The sequence below is a fragment of the Chrysoperla carnea genome, chromosome 2, assembly GCF_905475395.1.
Source record: "Chrysoperla carnea chromosome 2, inChrCarn1.1, whole genome shotgun sequence".
Taxonomy (NCBI): domain Eukaryota; kingdom Metazoa; phylum Arthropoda; class Insecta; order Neuroptera; family Chrysopidae; genus Chrysoperla; species Chrysoperla carnea.
This window is the reverse complement of record NC_058338.1, coordinates 87,858,232-87,880,011: the sequence shown is the minus strand read 5'-3', so window position 1 is coordinate 87,880,011 and position 21,780 is coordinate 87,858,232. Positions and strand designations below refer to the sequence as shown.

General features: G+C 29.9%; 1 protein-coding gene across 1 annotated transcript in view; it reads left to right on the top strand.

The window, feature by feature from the left end:
* Positions 1-21,780, top strand: part of LOC123293021 (protein turtle-like) — a 434,897-nt gene that overhangs the window by 287,794 nt on the left and 125,323 nt on the right. Inside the window, exon 8 of the mRNA XM_044873737.1 lies at positions 12,248-12,541. Coding sequence (XP_044729672.1) covers positions 12,248-12,541 — 294 coding nt within the window. The remainder of the gene's footprint in view (positions 1-12,247; positions 12,542-21,780) is intronic.

Genomic DNA, 21,780 nt, shown 5'->3' with positions numbered 1-21,780 from the left:
ATAATACAGATGGCTTCCGAATCTGTTATCATCTAAGGGTCTGCATCTGGCTTTCTAGAACTGTATCTCTGAAATTTGAATTAAGGTTTTAACATGGTCTAATAGATCCGCTCAATTGGGTAGTTTACTGGTGTCAGATTTGCCACATTACCCATAAAATTGTAAAAGTAAACTTGATACCATAAGAAAATTTGAAAGTAAAATTGATTAAATATAATATGTAATCTCTATGACAATATCGTGCTATGACGTTACTAGTCGACATTTTCCTCTTTGTTTTATTAGTAATTTTGGGAGTTTTAAACGTTCATATTTTGCGAATGTCTAGTCAACCCTTGTAGCTCAGTTGGTTAAGGCGTAACCAATTCCTAGCGTGCCTAGGTTAGCGGGTTTGATTCCCGCCGTCACAACAAAAATTAATTTAATTAATAGTTGCGATGGGCTAGTGCATGGAATATGCATGAAGAAGTTGCACTCAGCCTCTGAAAATAATTGAGGAGCTGATAAATGGAATTATCAGCGGAAAGGTGGTCAAACACATATGGTATCACAATAGGCCGTATAGCCTAAGTGTGTCCTTCGTGGACAGCCAATATAACCTAACCTAACCTAACGTGCGTATGTCTACAGATTTTCAAAAACCAACTTTTCTATTCATGAGAATTCTTGGCCGGGAGTGATAAAAAATTAGTAATTATTAATTTCGTATAATAAAACAAGATAAAAATTGTAAAATGATATCTAGAATTCATTTATTTAATCATAGAAATAATGTCAGATCGAAAGAGGTATTCTTATTAACTTTTGATTATTTAAAAGTTTTCTTACAGAACTATATAATTATTCAGTTTAAACTTATGCAATTTATAACTTTGATGATAATCGATATTTATAAATCAGATTGTAGAATGAATGCATCAAGTATAACTTTCTCGTCATTTTTTAAAGTTTAAATAACTTACTTTTAATTCAATATTCGATTTATACTTTCAGTATATTATTAACATTATTTATTCGATGTCAATGTCAATTCAAATAGGGAATATTCATGTATTTATACCATGCATATGTGTAATAAAAAAATTGATACTAAGCAAAAAATTTTGGTATAGGTGTTAAGAAAATCACCTAATTAGTCCATTTCCGGTTGTCTGTCTGTCGTTTGTCTGCCCGTCTGCCATCACGATTATTCAAAAACGAAAAGAAAAAGTGGGGTCAAGTTCGTAAATGAGCAACATAAGTCATTTGGGGTCTGGGTCATTTGGGTAATCTTGTAAACCGTTAGAGATAGAACAAAAGTAAATGTAAAAAATATTTCTGATAAAAAAAAACTAACTTTTGTTTGAAACATTTTTTCGTAAACATCACTGTTTAACCGCGAGGGTGCAAATTAGTCGTAAATTGTATAGTATGTATTATATATGGGAATATAATGTGATAGAGTAATCAACACTGTCTATGCATGTTATTTAAACAATTAACTCAGTCAATTGTATGTTTTCACTTGTTTTTTTATATTTTTAATTCATTGTTTACACCGTTATAACAAAGTAAAAATATAAATACTGTTTAAACATGCTGTATTTAAGTATAAAAAAATATTTAAAATACATTATAATTTTAAGATATTTAATCGCAGTTTTTTGGCGCTTTCTGTTGATGACGTATAAGTTCGTGATCTGTCAATTATTGACAGTTCAATGTATAATTTACACTTTAAAAAAATTAATTTACAACACAGAATTCACAATCGTTATTATTAAGTTTTCTAATAAAAAGCCATAGAATAGTATAATTTAATGAAATACCATATAAAATGTAAGTATTTAATATCATACTTATAGTTTAGTTGAAATGTCCAGTCATTAAAATTACGGAAGAAAAATATTTGCACCAAATTTAAATTTCATGAATATTCCTTATTGACTAACTGTTGTGTAAGGTTTGGAAAAATGGAAGAGAATGTAATAAAATTTATGTACAAAATTGATATTGAATTTAAAAAAACTGTATTAGAATAGACATAGGGTTGAAAAAAACAACTATTTTTTACAGTTAAACGAATATTTAACTAACTTTATTTATCTTGAAATATCTTAAATTTGTTAAAGTCAAAGAACGTAATTACAAAGGGAAACATAAATACTCTTAAGAGAATAAGCTACCTATCGTGGGGGATAAATTTAAGACGAAAGTAAGTATGTACCTGAAATGAAAGTAAATAATGTATTATTTATACAATTAATTTTATAATAATATTGATATTATAAATTAATAATAACACTCAAAGTTATTAAATTAATTAACCATAAGTTTCTAAGACATAGATAATAGTTTTATTCTACAGATATTTATCTTTAGTAAATTTTAATTAAATGAAGAAAAAAAATTATATTAATATAAATAATGACTTCAATAATGTTAAGTACTTCTAATATAAACTAAAATTTAAATTATTTTTTTAGATAATTTTTTTCAAAAAATACAGACATTAGTTTTGTTTCTAACTCTCGAAGTTTTACCGCAATGTGTGTGTGTGTCTGTGTGTTTGTCTGTCTGTGGCATCGTAGCGCCTAAACGGATGAACCGATTTTAATTTTTTGGTTTCATTTTGAAAGTAATTTAACGCAGAGTGTTCTTAGGTATGTTTCTTGTGCTAGCTTAGAGTTTTGTACCTGAAAAAACTAAAAAATTGGCGATGATCTTTAAAATCGATTCAGTTTGGTAAAGGCATGACATATAATTTTAACATATAAATGATTACTATGGAAATGAATGGTCAAATAAACATGGCTCAATACATTTCAAAAATTAAATGGTAAAATAATTAGGTAATTCAAAAGAACAAAGTCAAGTTCAATTAAAATATTTCCAAAAATTTGTCCCAAAAAATGATCTCTCTGAATTTCCTTTTCATTTCATCTGATGTCCATTGTATGTGTTTCTGAGTGAAATCGTAGCCCTTAAACGGTCGAACCGACTTGATTGAAAACATTTTACAGCTAAGTTTCCAAAAAGCGGTTTACAAAAAATATATCGCATTTTTCGGGGGATTTTTAAATTTTGTAAATTTCACTTGTAATTATGTTCTAAAATATAAAATTTTTAATTTTTCTGTTAGTATGTAAATGCGCATATTTATGATAAGCAAAGATGAAAGATTTTTTTTGAGTACAATTTATCGTCTCTAATTATTTCGATTTTAAACTTCAAAATATTGAAAAAATTCTACACGAATTCAAAACTATGTCGTTGATTTATATTAAAAAAATAATAATACTTCGAAACATTTGTAACCCCCGAAGCAAAAAAGGGTCTGTCAGTCTGTGTGTATGTCTGTGGCACCATAGCGCCTAAACGGATTTGAATATTTTTTGTTTCGTTTGAAAGGTAATTTAATGCGGAGTATTTTTACTTATGTTTCAAGTACGAGTTTAGAATTCCGTACCCGGAACAACTAAATAATAGGCGATGATCCTCAAAACCGGTTCAGTTTGGAGAAAGCTCTAAAGAAAAAAGTAATGTAATGGAGATTCTCTATCCGAAAAAATTATCGGGAGTTTTTTAAATTTTGTAAATTTCACTTATGATTCATGAGATGTTGCTAGGACTGTCGAATTGTTTTAAATTTATTCTTCAATATTCAGAATATTCATTATAAAACTGTTTCGTGATCTGGCTGAGCTAAGGTTTTGGTACCCGAAAAAAATAAAAAATTGGCGATGATCTCCAAAATCGATTCAGTTTGGAAAAGGCATGACATATAAATAATTACTATGGAAATGAATGGTCAAATAAACCTGGTTCAATTCATTTCGCCAAACTGGTAAATTAATTAGGTAATTCAAAACCCTAATTCAAAAGTACAAAGTCAACTCAAATATTTCAATTTCAATTAAAATATTTCCAAAAATTTGTCCCAAAAAATGAAAACTCTTTAATTATTATAATTTTCATCTCATCTGATGTCCTCGACCATCATTTTGATATTGATTTAAGAAGGAGTGTTATACGTTTAAAGTGTTATCTGTGCGTATATGTGTTTCTCAGTGGCTTCGTAGCCCCCAAACGGTCGAATCGGCTCAATTGAGAACATTTTATAGCAAAATTTCCAAAAATCGGTTTACAATTAATAAATCGCATTGTTTGTTTAATAATAGGTATCTTTTATTCTAACTGTTTTCTCCTTATCTTTTACTGAATCAGGGAAAATTTTACCATGACACAAAAAAAACATGCTTATTTCGGCTTATTATTAGTACAAATGAATATTTTTGAGAGTTTTACCGCTTTAAGACTTCAAAACCTATTGAATCATTTACAACAAGCCGTTAGATATTTTTGTATATTCATATCGCCAAACTTATAATTAGCATTGTAGTGAAAAATTGAAAGAAAAAGTATTCGACTTTGAACCAATTTAATTTAATTTAAATAATTTTATATATTACAAGGTATAAATTTTGTAAAAAGACAGGTAACAAAAATTGAATATCTTAGAGAATAAATTCATAAATAAAAAACTTCCTAGTACAACGTAATATCAGAAGTATCCAATATATATATGGAACTGTAATATATATTATGCTTTTGGTATCTCGCTTAACGCAGCTAGTAGCAAACACAGCACATGTTCAACATTAAATAATGATCATTAAAAGAAAATTTCCACATTTTATCACTTTTTTATTCAAATGTTACTTTATTTGAATAATAATGATCTGTTTTAATATCATATCTATATATACCTCCATCTTATTTTACATTTTTTTTTATGATAATGTTGCTAAAACAAAAAAACTATGTATAAACTAAACATTTCATTTTAGTTGGAAAAATGTTTGAAAAAAAACATACAAATTAGAAATAACAGCGTTCTAATTTGCATTGCTAACGCCTTCTAATAAGACTACAGAATATCGCTTTTCAAATAAATATTCTGTGTAGGATGTTCGGCCAAACAACTGAAAAAACCAATTTTTAAATTTGAAGAGTACAGGTGCAAAACTAGGAATGTCACCAAAAATCCAAAAGTTCTTTTATGGTGGCAACATTCTCGTTTTCCCGCGTATTTTTGAATAGCACTTTACAAAAAGTGTAAAAACTAACATTGTCAGATGTATTAATAAGAATTCTAAACTGCGTACAGGAACATAACGTGGAAGGTCCACAGTGTAACGGAACGTAACAAGGAATGTCCAACTGTCAAAATGTTTTATGTCAACTTTGAGGTTATCTCGAGTGTTTACGTTTGGAGCTGCTGCTTGTGTTACAAAAACTTATTAGTTTTTTTAATTTAAATACTGTAAAATGAGTACTAGTGAGGAAGAAATCAATAACAATATCGTGCGTAACACGAAAAAGCGGAAGAAAACAGGAAGAATGCGTGAAGTTATGAAGAAAATGAGAGTTTCTACGCACGAAGCAGGGGATGATTGCAAGTGTAAAAGATTAAAATGTTTTGATAGAATAACACCAGAGCAACGTTCTAAATTACTTAGAGACTTCAACAGCATGAAGTGTACTGATGAACAAAATATTTACTTATGCGGCTTGATTAATGTGTGTTCAATAAAAAGGCGACGAAGTAGAAAAGCAGATGAAATGGATGCTAATTTCCATCAAACCCATTTCACTTACAAAGTGAGAGTGATGGAAAATGAAGAAACGAAAGAAGAACCTGTATGCTACAAGGCATTTATATCCATCTTTGGTATTAGTAAAGGAAAACTTGAACATCTTCAAAAGTCATTAAAAATTTCAGGAACTGCACCAAGTGACAAGAGAGGCAAATCAAGTTCAAATAAAAGATTGGACAGCAGTGTTAGAGATTTGATATGTAATCATATAAAATCCTTCAAGGGACGGCTAAGTCATTACAGTTTGAATGATACAAAAAAAGAATATCTACCTGAGGACCTTAACATTAAGAAAATGTATAAGTTATACTTGGAGGCATATGAGTCAAAAAATCATGTTTCTTATGAAACTTACAGAACCATCTTTAACACAGAGTTTAATATATCATTCGGCTATCCGAGAACTGATACCTGCAGTGCTTGTGATGAATTTACAATAAAAGCAAAGGCATTGAAAGCTGAAGAAAATGTTGAGGAACTGAATCGGTTAACTGTTCTGAATAATCTGCATAAGAAAAAGGCTCAAACATTTTATGATCGTAAGAAGAATGCAAGAATTAAGAGCAAAACAAATGTGGAATTTCAGGCAATTGCCATGGACTACCAAAAAAATGTGTCATTGCCAAACATTACAACAAATGATGTTTATTACAAGCGGCAATTATCAATGTATTCTTTTAACATCCATGCATTAGGTGATGCAAGCTCTTATTTTTATACATATCCAGAAACATGTGGACGAAAGGGTTCAGATGAAGTAGTTTCATTTCTACTTCATTATATAACACACTACATGGATAATCGTGTGAAGCATTTAGAAATATTTTGCGACTCCGCAGGCGGCCAAAATAAGAATTACACTGTAATAAGATTTATCCATTTCGTTGTTCATAGAATGAAACTTTTGGATTCAATCAAAATAACATATCCAATACGAGGACATTCTTACTTAGAGTGTGATAAAAATATGGGCCTGATTAATTTAAAAGCTCACATGGAAGTGCCATATCAATGGTATGATTTGCTGAGAGCTAGTCGCCAAAGACCCAAACCATTCGAGGTGATTGAGGTAGGAATAGGTGAACACATCAGAAAATTTACAGATTTTTTTCAAAACCTGTACTTGAAAAAGTGCTCGTTTCCAGTCCAATCCCAAAGAGAATTAATGTGTGTACGAGAACACCCTAGAGTTATTTTACACAGAAGTAACTATAATGGTATATGGGAGAAATCACCTATTGTGGCAAAAAAGGGAGCAGGACCAGATACTTCAAATGAATTTGAATTGCCAGAATTTGCTTACCAAAAGTTTTTGCCATTAGTGCAGAAAAGTATAAGGACTTATCAGATTTAAAAAGATTTTGTTCAGCAGGGGCCCAAGCATACTTTGAAAGCATTCCACATGTCTAACAGTAGTACATTTAGTTAAACTTAACAAGGAATGGACATTCCTTGTATGTATGGGAAGCTCTGGACATTCCCAGTTTTATCAAATTACAAAGGTGACCTACTTATATTTTTCTTAATTTTTAGATTTTTTGATTTTCAAAAAAGTATGAATATTAGCATAAAATAAAACTTTAAAATGTAAACTTAAGTTCCTATAAGAGATTCATAAATATTAGTAGTACCTAAGAAAAATGTAGACTTTTAAAAATAAAAATGTTAATTACACATTTCTTTGTTTTTGTGACATTTCTTGTTTTGCCCCTGTACCCTTCATTTCAAGAGTACTTATTTAAATTGTAATTCATTTGAAAGCCAACTTTAGTTTGTAACATATACGAAATAATATACTACTCCAAATAAGCTTTTTTTATACCATGTATATGAAATATGCAAGGTATACTATGTTGAGTCCCAAGTGTGTAACGCATAAAAATATTGATGCTACGAACAAAATTTTGACATAGGTGTTCATAAAATCACCTAATTAGTCCATTTCCGGTTGACTACCCGTCTGTCCGTCTGCTGTCAACACAATAACTCAAAAACGAAAAGAGATATGAGGATGAAATTTTTATAGCGTGCTCAGGACATAAAAAGGGAGGTCAAGTTCGTAAATGAGTAACATAGGTCAATTGGTTCTTGGGTCCGTAGGATCCATTTTGTAAACCGTTAGCGATAGAACAAAAGTTCTTTATAAAAAAATAAACAACTTTGTTTGAAACATTTTTTCATTAACATCACTGTTTACCCGTGAGAGCGCAAATTAGGCGCAAATTATATAGTTTGTATTATATGGAACTATCAGTCAAGTGTGTTTGTATTTATGTATGTTTGGCTATATTTCTTTACTGATATGACGTAAAAAAACAAACAATTGCGTAATCAACACTGTTTTTACATGGTATTTCAACAAGTAACTCAGTCAATTGTTTGTTTTCACTTGTTTTGTAAAAATTTGGTTTTTTTTAAATAATGGGGTATTAACTTCCATTTCTCTGACATATACGCCTATAACAGAGGTCACCCACATCATTATTTGTTAATCCTTATTTATTAAACTACAATCACATAATTAACGTATTTTTTATTTGTTAAAGATTTCTTTGTAATTTTCTATCGAATTTTCTATCGACATTATCCCTAATATTTGCTATCGGTATACTCCTCAATTGTACGTACTCCATTGTTGGGTAAAGCTCATTTCGTAGCATTGATATTTAATGTATGCTCAACTTAACATTAAACCTTTACGATTAGTAAACAGAGTTTTTCTATTGGTACCCATGATTACACTGTACCCGTGGCTAAAAATAATAACTTTTTTGTTTAAATTAGTATAAAGAGAACAGGTTTTAATGATGTCTTCTCTATTAGGAGAACATCTATAAAAACTTACATGTTTGCCTAATAAACTTATTATTTAAATTTATGAAATTTTTTCGTTAAATTACTTGTCTAGCATGTTTTTTCCTAAGCATTTTTAGACCGTGAGTATATTTTTCGTCAAACATAATATTGGTGAATCATGGAATTTGATTATGGAACAAGGAAAATAATGATTGGACAGAAAAAATCTTGCTGGAGTAATACTATATAAGATCATTGTATGGGAGTATTAAATTTAGTAAGATAAACTCCATACAATTTTTTTAGGGAGCTTTAAAACATTTGAGACACTTTTAGAAATTTTTTTTAAATCATTACGCAATTTAGAGTTTACTTTTTTTAAGAATTTTCTAAAAAAAATATGTTAAAGATAAGAGAAATAAATAATTTTAACAATTTCAAGATTTTGACACACTGCTTCTATCAATTTTAAAGCATACTTTTTTTAGTGGTTACCAATATCGTTTCATGTTCACAATTAAATAATCTTTTAGCCACGGAACCATATTTATTCATATTTGTTCCCATTCTCACAAACTAATATACTTTTTTTTCTATGTTTTAATATTTAGACACACAATTTTTATGAATATAATTATTATTCCTATATATTTATTATTTTATTTATATTTTTTTTAGTTTATTTTTTTTTTTCAACATTTTATTTAAAATTATAATTTTTTAAAAAGATATTAAAATTGTCTTTGTCATTATTATTATTGTTTATAATACGTGTACATGTAGATAGATAGAATTTATATAGATTTTTTTTATTTTATTCGGTAATAATTTTTTTTAAGGTTTTTGGCGTAAAAGATATAGTCGGTTCACAAAATTCTACTACCTTCAAAATAAATTTATTTATTTAATGGACAAAGTCATTCAAATAATCATCCAAAATTTACATGGATTAAGTAATTGCGTGATTTTTACTAAAAATAGTTACAGGAACTTAATTTCTTATTTGAGTAATAGACGACTGAGAAATTGTAGCTGATTTCAATCGATGATTTTCTCGCTAATTGCTGAAAAATAAAAATAACTTATTGATGACTTTCTTCTCAGTATCACAACTTCTAAAGTAGGCACTGAGGAGTATTTGGGCGAAGAGTTCAGCATGCTTACCTTTCAGACAATGTCTTGTAATAGTCGCAACAATATTACCGTATCTAGATCTATGAAAGAAAGATGGTTCTTTAAGGACGCTACCAATTGTCCCACTCGACTAATATTTGCTATCTTTGGAATTATTTTACATAGAGGTCACTTGCAGGAGGATTCCTGTCATTTCTTACTCTCTCATCCAAATTTCCAGGAATGTTTCTATGAAATTTCTATAAGCCACTCATAGACGGTCTGTATTTTATTCTTCCTTCAACCTATTCAGGAAGTTCTATACTACTTTAGAGGAAAGATAGACCTTATTAAGGGATTTTTTTTTGGCCAATTGGCTGTCATAAATAGGGAATAATTTTATTGTTTTCTTTTGGAAGGGTCAACTGTATTCATTTAAATATTTTTCAATCTATCTATAGGTAAAAAGATTTTTCCCATCTCTGTGCAGAAAGTGTCAACTTTCATCCCGCTGTGCATTGCGCTTTTTGCCTCCGCCGGGGAGGAAAATAGTATACACACCACGGGAGCAAGTAGAAAATGTCTCAGATCTCATGTTTGTTATAAGACAATGAACAGGAGATCTGAGACATTCTTTACTTTTCCTCCCTAAATGTGTAATATACTATTTCCTCCCCTTTCTCAAGTCCTTCTGAAATTGTTAAAATTTCTCTTATCATAATAGTAAAGATGTTAGCAAAAAAATATTATTTTCGCAAATATGATGAAATTAATTAAAATCAATTTGATAATATTTAGTAATATTACTTCTCCGTTTAATATTTTTACTCTGAAACATCCTTCAATAATCACGTAATCAAACTATTCTTAATTAACTAATACATGCAAAAGATATTTATATAAAATTATGTAGGGGTTATGACTTACAAAGCTAAAGAATATTTGACGCGCGAAATATTTGACGCATGTGTAGAACGAGTTAGCAAATCTCTCATCAAGCGACTGAAGATTACCGAGCGGGTGACTTGAGTGTCGACAGGTTAATAGTCACTTTTACTGGGTACAATTATTTGAATTCAGAATCATAACCTAGAGGCTACGTTCTCTTAGCAATCTCCAGAGCCCCGTAGTTAATCACCATTTCATTATTTATTATGTTTAAAAACACTCTGTATAGACAGATAGAATGTTGGTTGGTATATAATATTTTTCATTTCATTCGGCAATAATTATTTTAACAATAATTTTATGTATATACACGATAATCGTAGAGCTACATAATCGTAATGTTATATCACTACACATACTGTTTACTGTAGATATATATTTGTATTTGTATAAATGTATACCGTTTGAATGGTGGTAAACAATTATTTACTACCGATAAATATTATAGTTTACTATGTTTATGTGTCTCTGAATATAATTATTAATAATATACATATTATAATTATATGTTATATCGTAGTTGTATCTGCAGCTTCATATGGCTTACAGAGCAATTTTTTATTATGTTTAAAATTGTCATTTTTCTTTATTACTTATTAATTATTAATAAAAAAAATCACGCTAAATTTACATTTTTAGGATTGTTTCTATGGAAAATTATGTTATAATACAGTGAAAGCAGGTTTAGAGACAAACTTTTTATTATTCTGAAGAAACTTATTCTATCGTTTCGTGCGGTGGCGTTACTAAATCGATGTGTGGACGTCACTAGCGTTTGAATTTGAGTTTTGAAAAATACATTTTCAATTGAAAATTCTGACAAAAGACCTTAATGTGTGCCATCAAGATTTTGGAGTTTTTCTTGATACCCTATAAATATTGCTGTATATGCTATTGTCTATATAACCCTATACTGGAAATATAGGCTTATAATAGCGGTCTGTAAAACTTTTTCTGAACCACCCTCAAATGTTTTTTGGATCATTCAGGTCAAAAACTCTCACGGCCACAAAACTTTTAAACGAGTTGTTTTCGAGCTACGAGCGATCAAAGCTATACATATATTATATTTATAGTACCTATATGATTAGGAAACGGCATTTTTTAAACTTTTTCAAATCGCCTCCAAAATGTTTTTCGGATTTTTCTGATCAAAAGCTCTCACCACCACAACAATTTTTAACGGGCAGATTTCGAGCTTCGGACAATCAAAGCTACACATAATTTATAGTTATATAGCCTGTAGCTCTAAAACTACTCGATAAAAAGTCTTGTGGCTGTGAGAGACGAACCGAAGAACATTTTGGGGGCGGTTAGAAAAAGTTTCACAGAAAGTCATTTTCCTATCTTATATTGCGGGGTAATATACAACTTAAATTAAAAAACCTATCCTATCAATTAAAAAACTTGTTTGCTATCAAAATGACTTCTTGTGTTAATTTTGGGCCACCCTTTATAACCTACAGTAATCTACTGCATCATTTTTGTATGCAGCAAAAAAATGGTGGAAACGCAATTAAATTGTGTAACATATCTATTTTTACGATGACTTATATGCACTTCCACCATATTTATTAAACAAACTGTCTTGAGACATGAATATGATACTTACTTTCTTTAACCTTTACCGCAATTTAGAAACGTTAAATTTCATTTTTAACTTTCAGAAAGAATATAATTTCAATTCATTACTTATTTCATGGATTCCATGAGCTTTGTTAGTAATTAAAAATTCTTTTAATTTGTTACAGTTGCTCCGACATGTAAACCAAAACAAACTAAAGTGCATGGTATAGCAAAACAAGAAAAAGCACAAATTATGTGTGAAGTGGAAGCTAATCCATCAGATGTAACGTTTCGTTGGACTTTTAATAATTCCGCAGAAAGTATTGATGTAGCTGTGTCACATATAAGTCGTGTTGGTACAACCAGTATAGTATCGTACACTCCTATGACAGAATTGGATTATGGCACACTTTTATGTTGGGCAACAAATCGTATTGGACATCAACGGGTACCATGTGTTTATCATATAATTGCGGCAGGTAAGTTTCATATTTTTACTTCTTTTTATTGCGTTTTACTTTCAGTTTAATAACAAAAAGGAACGAAAGGTGCCGTGAGGTGCCGCTTACTCATTTATTTACGAGAAATTTTTCTGAAAATTTAAGGTTATCATTTAAGAAATACTTGTTTTATTCTTTCAAGAATTCAACTCTTTTTACTGTATCAATTATTTGTAATATTAGTTTAAAAAAAACATAAACCTAATATGTGTGTACCTACATTGGTTTGATCAGAATATTTATTATGACATAACATAAAATTTCCTTGTACTCACTTTAAATTATTTCTATTATCTTTAACTTCTGATAATTCCCTTCCACTGATAACTGACTGATAACTCACTTCCCACATTTGTATAAATGAAAATTTAAATAAAAAATGCAAATTGACAAATTTTAAAAATATTTTTGTATATTCTCAAAATTCATGACCAGCTGAATCGCTTCAAAAAGGTTTAGCATCCTAGGTTACCTAGGTGAAAATTGCCGATTTTTTTGTTGCACTATTTTTGGTTTTATTTCCCAACCAACAAGCAAATCAGAACAATAACGCGCGATAACGAATATAGTGCAAAAATTAAAATGTATTTGCTGTTTTTAATTAATTTACTTAGTCATGAAAAATCGAAATTCACGTGTTACGAAGGAAATAGCATGTAAAAAAAGTTTCTGAAGATTTTTGGTTTTATTTTTTAGATGAAGTACTTTCCCTGAAACTCTGATTATTCAAATGCCTACTGTCTGAAACTTGCTTTTGTAAGAGTGATTTTCCATTTTGCCACCTATGATCCTAATAAGACAGTCAAATAAGTAGCGGTATAAACATAATTGCAAGCGATTTTTCCTCAACTTTTAAGCATAGATCTAAAAATTGCCTCTAAAGTTAATCTTGGCTAGACTTTTAAAATTATCTAGTTCTTTAGCCGAAAATTCTAATTTTTTTCGATTTTATCTTCATTTCTGGTGGTTTAAGGATTACCACCTTATTTTTTTTTTCATTCAAGCATTATTAGAAAAATTTGAAACTTGCAGTTGTGAGTACTCATCGAATGAGTAGAAAAATTCAATTAAGAGATTTCGACATACTACACTTAACTTGGAGCTCTGACCTGAATTACTATCCCAAAAATTAAATCTGGAGACTTCATTGAGCTAAACGATACTGGAATGGTATAACCAAATAAAAACCTTCATTTACATAAGGTAATCTTTAAGCCTATTGCACTGTGCTGAGCCACCGCAACGCAAAACTCGAATTCGAAACTCAAAATATACAACGTACGGATGTTGTTAGTACGTACGCTTTAAGCAACTGAACGGAACTTTTTATACCATGCGTATATGTAATATGTAAAGTATACTAAGTGTAGTCGCAAGTTTGTAACGTTTAAAAATATCGATGCTACGAACAAAATTTTGGTATAGGTGTTCATAAAAACACCTAATTAGTCCATTTCCGGTTGTCAGTCCGTCCGTCTGTGGACACGATAAATCAAAAACGAAAAAAGATATTAGCTGAAATTTTTACAGCGTACTCCGGACGTAAAAAGTGAGGTCGAGTTCGTAAATGAGCAACATAGGTCAATTGGGTCTTGTAAACCGTTAGAGATAGAACACAAATTTAAATGTAAAAAATATTCCTTATCAAAAACTAAACAACTTTTGTTTGAAAAATTTTTCGTAAACATCACTGTTTACCCGTAGGGGCGTAAATTAGGCGTCAATTGTATAATATGTATTATATGGGTATATCAGTTATGTGTGTGTGATATGTATGTATGTGTAATGTGATAGAGTAATCAACATTGTCTATGCATGGTATTTCAACAATTAACTCAGTAAATTGTTTGTTTTCACTTGTTTAATTATGAATGTCTATTTTGCTTATTTAGATAAACTACAATAATTTATTTCTTCAAAATATAATTAATTATCCAAAAATATAGAAGAAAAATGTTTACAGTTAGCAAAAAGAAAAAAGTGGATAAATAAATAAACGAATCATGATGATTTTTGTAACAACTTTTAATACAAATAAATATTTGAGAGTATATTTTTTGTGAAATAAAACTTTTTAAGAATAGTTCTTCAACATTTTGTGATAAATCTACAAATTTGTTCGTCCATGGCATGATGATATAAACATCTTTTACCTTTAAATTACTATAAAAAAATATATATATACTTGTGGGTTGCCATTCTACCTCTATATACACAATCACTTATCTCATAGATTTTATTGTCTCAAAGCATCACGTTAAAAGAAAACAAGAACAAACTTCTCTAGGTTTGTGAACTTTTCGATTGACGACTAGTTAAATTGAAATTTGTAGAGAATAAAAATTGCTAAACACATATTCTTAAATTTAATATTCAGGTGTTTACATGCAATATACAAAAATAAAATTTGAATTTTAAATATTTTTAAAACTGAAAGTGAAAAAAAAATCTCCTGAGTTTATTGTTGAAATACTTTGTATAGACAGTGTTGATTACTCTATCACATTACACTTATACATGTCACACATACATAACTGATAATCCCATATAAGTACATACTATAAAATTTGCATCTAATGTGTGCACTCGTGAGTAAACAGTGATGTTTACAAATAAATGTTTCAAGCAAAAGTTGTTTATTTTTTTATTAGAAACATTTTTTTATATTTAAACATTTCTTCTATCTCTAACGGTTTACAAAATGCACATATAGTATCATAATGGACCCTAAGTGTGTCCTTCGTGAACAGCCAATACTACCTAACCTAAACTTACCTTACTTTACCTAACCTAACCTAACGTAACCTAACCTAACCTAGCCTAACCTAATTGCTTTACCGACACTGAAACATTAAAGTTAGGTTTCAGTAGATGGCATTGCTACATTAGTATGCAGGGGGTTTTTGGGACGAAAGCCGATCTAGCTAGGTTTCATTTTAAGGAAACATCGTTTTCTCGCGAAAACTTTTATCTCGGAAACGGCACCAACGAGTTTCATGCCATTCACATGGCATTTAGTATGGAGGGGATTTCGGGTGTGAAAAATCAATCTAACTAGATTACATTTAAATAAATAACGAGCAAAGCTTGGTCATCCAGGTACTTTGCTTCAAAGAGGTTTCAAAGTAAATAAATGTATTAAATTTTATATATGGAGGTTAATGAAAAACTAAACTAACTACCTTGGAATGACAAAGTTTATGTATATATAGAAGAAAGTTTTTACAAAAATTTTATAAGTAGTTTACTAATTATTTTCACTAACAAAAATTTCTAGAATTTATCCACATTTAGTTTTCGTTTACCTTGTCCTACATATTTTTCTTTAAGCTCTCTGCTCTAATTGTGTTCACTGATCTTTTCCAACAACAACAAAAAAAACTCTCTGACATGAATAATACAAACAAGTACTTGACGTTTTAGAATAACAATGTTTAGAGACATATGAGAAATAAATATTTATATTGTTTGTTTTATCAAAACAATTTTTTATGTACAGAAAATAATTGATGAATTTTTCTGAAAAGTTTTATCATTTGAAAAATATAAACCATTTTGGTTTGGGATAAAAGTATTCTCATTTTCAAAGTATATGTCTTTGCGAAAGGCTTGAAAAATTTTATCAGCTTTACCCTTAATTAATAACAGTCTTCTATTTTTTCAAGGTTTCAAAAAAAAGTGGAAATAAATTCAGAATACTATCTTAGTTATATTTTTATTAATCAAATATTAAGTTAACTCCAATTAATGTGATTTCAGCCAAATGTACGCCTCTACACCTTCTTCAGAAGTTTATTTGTTCGACGTAGCTTTAAGGTGCTCTAACTTTGCAGATTTGTTGATATAGACGCGACTCGTAAGAAAATCTCACAAAAAGAAATCCAATAACGTAATCTCTTTGATAATTATTTTATCTCCTATGCTTACACTTTTGCTCAACTTTTGCTCAATTATTTGAATGTTTCGGTCACTAAAACGATTTTTATATTATCCTAATCTTCCGTAAAACTCTTTACACAGTTCTCACAGAATTGTTATTTTTGTATAATAAGTGCACAATTTGAGCGTTGAGCGTTAGTTAAACAATTCATATCGTAAATGGAATGATTCAATCTAAGATTTGACGTTTGAAACAAGCGAAGTATTCTAGTTCATTTAAAAAAAAATATCTGATTAAAAAACTTAATAATATAATATACTAATTTCTTTAAGCAGTGGCTTTCGATGTTCCGAAATATTTTCAATAAAAATATTTCAAGTATAACAAAAATCAAGTTTTATAATTTCAAATCAAATGTTCTTCTTAATTCATTCATTTTGCATTCAAGTGTTGATAATAAGATATTTCCACCAAACAGTAAGTTTCTGGTTGTAACAAGTATCAAATTCAAACAATAGTGACAACCATCTCCCTACTCAAATATATTTTAGAAGAAGACTTCAACAAAGATGTCTGAAGATGTTTTGTTCAAACAGTGTTTGTAAAATATCAAAGGTTGAATTATATCTTTCCTTTTGTAAAGACTTGGAAAGTTTCACTAATTTAAAGTTCAAATTAACCCCGAGTAATCGGGTACTGTCATTTGACCTGTATCAACTGAATTTATCAGTTGGTTAAGATTTTTGCTTTAAAATTGTTCTTTGAAAACGGAAAAATTTAAATTAGTAAAGATATTAAACTCTAAAAATTTCTAGAAAAGTTTTGTTTCAAGTTCAAAATTAAAATCTACGAGTTTCAATAATTTTATTATGCTTAAAAGGTCATTGGATAACATTAGAAAATCATTTTTTCTTGTATCTGCCAATTTTAAGCTATCCGAGTATTTCAAGTACTTCTCAAAGAAGAAAGAGGACGTCTCACTTTTTCGTCCCAAAATTTTCGCAGAGGAACTAAGCAGCCCTTTACAAACCAGGATAAAATTGCATATGATCTCAATATGGCATACGGATAGACAAACAGAAAGATAATATTTCAAACATGTAACCTCATTTGGTCGGGGGTTAAAAACAATTTACCAAAATTTAAACCTTTCCCATTTTCACCTATAATACGTTAAATTATCACGGTACAAATAACTACAGTCATATAAAATAATAGATAGATAGCAGATACATGATTTCATTGATAGTATTAACACACAAACGAGCAGCAATGCCAGTGCACTCATATTCACTCATAAACTGTTTAGACCATGAGCTAATAAGGAAGTCAATATTCCATTATGGTTTATTGATGATTACAGAGAAAATTTAGGTTCCGGAAGAAAAAAAAGAGTGCTTTTAACAACAAGATTAAGTTAAAACTTCTTTAACTCCACTGTTGGGTGTAATTGTATGTTACAAACAGAATAAATATTATTTACAACATTATTGAGCATAAAAAAAAATTAAGATTTGTATTAAATTTTTTTGACTTGACTTGGTTTCGAACGCTGATCTCCGGCATCGGATTCCATCGGATTCCAGTGTTTTACCACAAAGCAACTGGGTTTCTGTGAATTTTATAATATTTTATATACTTACTAGATTGATACCTGCCCACTTCACTGGGCTTAAATGTAAAAACCACCGCTTTATAGCCTCCAGCCTCTCTTGATAAACACAGTTTTCAATTTTATTAAATGTAAAATACTCATAATTCATTGAGTATATCAGAATAGTTGGCCATGATTTGTTTGAAATTTACTATTTTAAATTTTTACAGAATTCTTTAATTTATGGTTCAAAATGATGATCATTGATTTACTCCATCTATAATCATCATTTTGAACCATAAATTAAAGATTTCTGTAAAAATTTAAAAAACGGTAAATGTCAAATTAAATTAAATTTTTGAATTTTTTTAGATATATCTTTATAAATAATAGTTCATGTGTTATTATGATATAACAGGTACATTGCTGCACAGTTTCATTAAAAACCATTCGCTAATTTTAGCGTGAAAGCGTAACAAGCAAACAAACATGCTTACTTTCACATTTATAATATATAGGAATAGTAAGACATGGATTTTGTTATGTTGTTGAAACGTAACTCACTTTCTTTCTATCTTCACTAACTTATATCTCCTCTTAACTTGATTACACTTTTCGTATCAAGCTTTATCTCTTTCTTTCTTCACTAACTCATATCTTACGCTTAACTTGATCAAACATTTTCGTAACATTCTGACCATACATTGTCTAGTTTACTCACCAAGTCATGCATCCTTAAAAAAGTTTTCCTTCCAAAAATATCCAATTTTTACTTCATTAGTGATACTAAGCCTTGTCTTTGTTATTTTCGGTGTTATTGAGAACGATAATGATTTAATTTAAACTTCGTTATGGACTTACGATCCACTTGCTTTGCCTTGCAAGCAAAATTACATGTGCATCACATTGTATGAATATCCTATCTCTTCTACTACCACTATAACTCATTCAATATTACTGTAGCTAGTAGCTATGGTGGCCTAGTTTTAATAGTAATTCCACTAATGACACTTGTTCTTCCGTGATGTTCAAACCAACAAAAGCCGTCGTCTCGCTCATACAATGACAATCCCACAGTGGTTTTCCAATTAGATATGTGTCCAAGATATATATATTATTATATAACAGATCAACACAATTTACTTTATATTTAATCAGATTTTCTAATCTGTGAGTGAATGTAGATTAATCCACAAAAGTGTATTATTTTTGTATAAAACATTTAAAAGAACATTCATGGCAAAATAAATTTGGTGCGACCGCCAAGTAATCCTTATTATACTTTTCTTCTTAAATAAAACTAGGAATTATTTTATGGAAACCTCGGTTAAGTGAGATGTAAGCGTTTGATCTCTTCTGGTCTCCACTTGAAAATTTGTGATCGATTATGCTATCTTAGTTCTAACGAAATCCACTACTTCTATTTTAGCGAATTTCCGAAGGAAATGGAGTACAAGTTAGCTTAGAGTGGCTATCCTGGAGCACACATAGATCGTAGAGTCCGTTGTGATACCAACAAAGGGTTGGCCGATCCCCAGCTACTGCTTCATTAACCATTTGAAGCTATATAAATAACAGCAAGAGTTTTGACGTCAACGACTTTTAGGTCGAAGAGGTCGTCAAAGTTTGTCCCTAAAATTTTTGTCCAACGTACCTCCTGCTAAATTCCAGCGTACCTGCTACCTAGTCAGTGTTCTATTAGCAACAATTTGGCAAATAGGGATTGGAAGCGACATAAGATCTTCGAAACACTTACGATTGAACTCAGACCATATCTACATTATGGGTCATTAATTAATTACAAAAGCATTTGAGGGTAATTGGGGTTTTGAAAAATCCATTCATGTGCTTATGTGGGAGGAAGACGAGGTTGCTTTAAATTAAAGCCTTTCTTACGTAAGATTTTATGAGTTGAAATCTTTAATTTACGTCATATTGTGAGCTTTAGTTGTTACTGATTCTTTTCGAACAACTTTTTATTATTGATTCTTTTCTAACAACGTTTTATTATTCGCCAATACGCGATTGAATCTTACGCAAGATGGAGGAGAAGGTGGTTAGAGAAATGTATGCTTACGTGGGGGGAGGGGATAAAAAATCAACAAGATTATTCATACGTAATTAATTATTGGCCCTAAGATACTCATTTTTAAGTATTTTTGATTTAATTTCTCCATGAATTGGAGAATATCTCCATCGATAAAATGAAACAATTTTATAAAATATTCTTAATAAGTATTTTTAATAAGAAATTGGAAAACACTTTATGATGATTCCTTTGCAGTATGAATAAGACGAGAACATTTTCTTCCTAATGTGATAATATAACAATCGTCATCGCTGAGATTGAAAACTCCATTGTATATAGTTACTTGTTGTATAGATAATAGTCAACTGTTATTGAAGTGCGATGAACATTGAAAGAGAATTGTATTTTGGTTCAAATAGTGTACTTACGTTATTGTATAGATCAAAATTAGTTTTGTTCTTTTATCTCGGTGCTTTATCACCAGTTTAAGTAGAATAGGACAGTGCTATTTACAGTGCTAGAAGACTATTCTTGTCTACTTAATTTACATAGTGTATACACTATTATATAAGAAGAACATATGTATTATTATAGAACTAATATACAAGGTGTTCAAAAAATATGCGACCCCCCTCCCCTGAATTTTAGAAAATAAGAACTGAAAAAATTATGGTGAACTTGGATTTGCCCTTTACCTTGACTATGAAGAACACTTCTAGGTCAAGCTGAATTTTTTAAATGAGATCCAAAATAAATGAGAACATGATTGAGTGCAGTTCTTGAAAGTTCTCAGAGAATTTGGCATGAAATTAATAAAAAAACAAGTAAATAGTGTACTGAATGTTAAATAGTGTAGAGGAGCGTGGAGTAATTGGCACCATCTAAGGAATATTGTTAATAAAACTCATAATTTAAATGTGTTTTCGCTCCATTTACCCTAATGTTCGGAAAATAGGAGCCAATAAATGTCCCATTAGTCGAATGGGAGCCAATAAAATCTTTTTCAGTTTAGAGTAGTTTCATCTTTGATTTCAATCAGTCTCAAATAAATCTAATATTATATATTAAAGAATTAAATAAGAAAGAAACATTGGGTGACAAAATGGTCTCGTTTGTCCAATCATTATGGGAGCAGGTGTAAATAGCTCCCGCTGTTCCATCTTTTTCAAACTGAAACGAGTGGCGTTGTGGAAAAATTAAAAGAAGTGCGATATACATTCCTGGAGCACTCTTGGCACATATTACTTTCATATTTTTTCTTATTTCCACGCAACTTCAAATTATTATAGGTACGAAGAATAAAAAATCCGCCAATTGGGCTATGAGAACCATACAGCTGTCATTACCCGCTTAACCAATCGAACAAATAAAATTTCAAAATTACATCTCGTAAACTTTATAAATTTCTTTAGTCTTACCTTAAATTAGATAGATTTAGAGATATAATGAACGTAAATATAATATTAAACGTATGTATTTTAATGCTTACCTGGGACGTTATTCTTTTGTATTTTTTATAACAGTGCAGCAAAAAACAAACAATCGTCTCGTACAACTGAATGAGTGCAACTAAGCCATTGTGCGATTTAGGTTAGCTCTTCTATACATAAACAAAGACACTCGAACTTCATTTACATAATTACAAGCATTAGGGAAGTCCATTCTGGATTCGCTCCCATTACCCGCGGGCTCTCATTACCCCATGTTCCGCTACT